The sequence below is a fragment of the Hippocampus comes genome, unplaced genomic scaffold, assembly GCF_001891065.2.
Source record: "Hippocampus comes isolate QL1 unplaced genomic scaffold, H_comes_QL1_v1.1 scaffold199, whole genome shotgun sequence".
Classification (NCBI taxonomy): domain Eukaryota; kingdom Metazoa; phylum Chordata; class Actinopteri; order Syngnathiformes; family Syngnathidae; genus Hippocampus; species Hippocampus comes.
The window spans coordinates 1-2,692 of record NW_017805372.1 but is presented as its reverse complement, the minus strand read 5'-3'; the positions used below and the strand labels follow the sequence as shown (position 1 = coordinate 2,692).

General features: G+C 46.3%; 1 protein-coding gene across 4 annotated transcripts in view; it reads left to right on the top strand.

Annotated features, from left to right (window-relative positions):
• kcnn2 (potassium calcium-activated channel subfamily N member 2) overlaps positions 1–2,678 on the top strand; it is a 19,467-nt gene extending 16,789 nt beyond the window's left edge. For 2 of the 4 annotated variants that reach the window (XM_019871954.1, XM_019871953.1), the window contains exons 7-8: positions 310–318; positions 2,534–2,678. In XM_019871954.1, coding sequence (XP_019727513.1) covers positions 310–318; positions 2,534–2,648 — 124 coding nt within the window. In that variant the 3' untranslated portion in view covers positions 2,649–2,678. Of the gene's footprint in view, positions 1–309; positions 319–531; positions 560–2,533 lie in introns of all 4 variants that reach the window. The other 2 variants (XM_019871956.1, XM_019871955.1) reach the window with 2 other exon arrangements.
• The last annotated feature ends 14 nt before the right edge of the window (positions 2,679–2,692 follow it).

Here is a 2,692-nt window from a genome sequence, read left to right as displayed (position 1 = left end):
GTGTGTGTGTGTGTGTGTGTGTGTGTGTGTGTGTGTGTGTGTGTGTGTCTGTGTGGGGCGATTGGATGCAGTGAAGAGAGCAAACGCAGCAGCAAACAAGTGAAACTGCAGAGAGATAACAGTGTGATTGCTGAAGCAGTAAGTCAAGCTGGTGGAGATGAGGTTTGCGTCGCAGCCCCACTCGAGAGAAACTGATTATTTTTGCCATCTGAATATATGTCTTTATGATGTTGCAATAATTCATTTGTCTACTTCATGTTTCCCTTTTTTTTTTTTTTTCCTGTTTGTCGTCCACACTCAATGCAATAGAGCTCGAAAGTAAGTGTTCGCCTCACATTTGGATCCAGACCTGTTGTGTGCATGCTTAACGAGAGCTTGTCCTCGAACCCGATAGTATGACCAAAAACAATGACACCGCCTCATTCGATAAGTGAAATTCATGCCACGGTTTGGGGATTTTTTTTTTTTTTCGATCGCACATTTGGTGTTGCAGTCAAACTGCTTTTTTTTTTTTTTTTTTTTTTTTTACAGATGCTCGTCCAGTGAATTTCAATTATCGGTGAGGGATGGTGCCTTTTCCATTTCTGCATGGGTGTGATGACAATTTGATCTTTAATCAGAAAGCCACTGATTAAACTCCAATCAACCGTGCTTTCATGTACCAAAGGATGACGACTCGAGCTCTACGGCTAGCTAGTGCCACATCTTTTCCACGACATCTCCTGGGTTTTCGTTGAACAGCTTTGTCAGCCGGATCAGGGCTCAGGGGTCATCTTTCGGTGTGTGGAACCATTGTTTGGCCTGCTCGTACATTTGCAGCCTACATTTCCTCGATTTCTCTGTCTGATGACACACTCGCAACGACGATCGCGGCAGCTGTCATTCATTTGCCTCTCTGGAATTTTAAGTTTGAAACCTTGGGGCCCTTTGAATAGTGCGTTAACTCTTTCATGGACCAATAATGATAACCTGTAACGAAGCGTGTTACACCTGGTGTTGGTCATTTTAGTAAGAGGTAGCTTGCGCCGCTGTGGGCGTGAACACAGCCGATTTGATTCGCCACCAATCAAAGCAGCTCCTCTTGCTAGCACGAAAAACAGGATACGCCGATGTTTCCAAATGTCCAAAATGGTGTTGAAAATCTGAATTGTACGACCTCATAGCCATTCGACTTTGGAGGTCTCATTGTATCGATTCCGTTCGAGGCGTTGTCCCTCCCTGTTCCCAAGGTTAATGTGGGAGTCAAGGCGAGAGCGACATCAATGCAGTGCCTCCGTGTGCCTTTTACCTGCGAGATATGTGAGGAGGAACCTGACCCCAGAGGAAGGTCAGGCCAAAGCCAGCCACGCCGTAAAACTGTCAGTTAGTTAAGATAAAAATCTGACTCTTGTGGCACAAATGTCCACATCGTCCTTTTATGCGCCGGACAAAATAATGAAAAGGGACTACGCTCAAAGCTGAAATAAATAAATAACAGCACAGCACTAACCGGGGCTGACACGCCACGGCTTCGCGTTGCCACGATGTCGCAAAGGATAGCAAGCAGATTTAGAGAGGCCGTTCCGGTGCACCAGCGTACATGACGGGCGATTGACCGAGGCGAGGAGACGCACCGGGAATAAAAGGCAAGGCGAGGAGGACTCCGCACGCTTACTCCCCACACAACTTTCACCGCTATTGGTCATCCCTCGAGTCCTACATCAGCTGCCGTCCGATACGTGTAACAGAGGATGCATGTCAACGTTACATATTGTCTGCTACACATTTGATTTATCGCGACCTTTCGCTTCCATATGGGGTGTTTTGGTGTCGGGGCATTTTTTTTTGCCTCCTTTGGCGCCCTCTGCAGGTCGTGTGTGTCCATCTCCAGTTTGAACAGGCGAATAAACACCAGCTCATTTAGTTCCCTTGTGGTTGTTTACATAACTGACTGATCCCGTGAGTGCATTAAATTCATCTTTTGGTTTATTTATGGAGCAGATTTTTTTTCCCAAAAGCACACGTGGTCAACACTAAACAGCTTGTTGTGTAAGGTCACTGAGAGGACAACAGCGAATTATACAGATCAGGTGACTTAAAAGTTCTGCCATTAGGAATACGCGTTTGGGTGAAGTCATAGAATTACAAAATAACACGTAGCAAAAACTACTCTGATTCTTTCTCCTAACATTGGTATAATTTGTTTTGGGAACGCAAATTGAAATGAAGTTAAATATCAGATCCATTTTGAGTCCACTGCATAGCTGTGCTCTCATTTTGCATTCATGAAGTGACAAGCCATACAGTAGCGCTCCTTCCCACTTGCATGCAGCGCCAACCAAACACGGCGACCCCTGCATTCTCTCAGTCTCTCTCTCACTCTGTACCTCTCTACACACACACACACACACACACACGCACACACACACACATCCTTATGCATGTCCCGGGACCGTGCTGCGTGCGTATGCCCTTGTGTGTGCACAAAAGCTAACCCCGCCCCACTATTGATGGCAGCGTTCATTCAATGGCCTGTGGATGGTCTTGTGTTCAGATTGAGAAGTGTTAAAATGGAGCAACGCAAGCTGAATGACCAAGCAAACTCGCTAGTGGACCTTGCCAAGGTAAGCTACATGGACTGTAACGGTTTTCTGCCGCATTGCCCATGAAGGAAGACTCTGCTTCTCTGCCTATGTGTGCGCGTGTGTGTTGT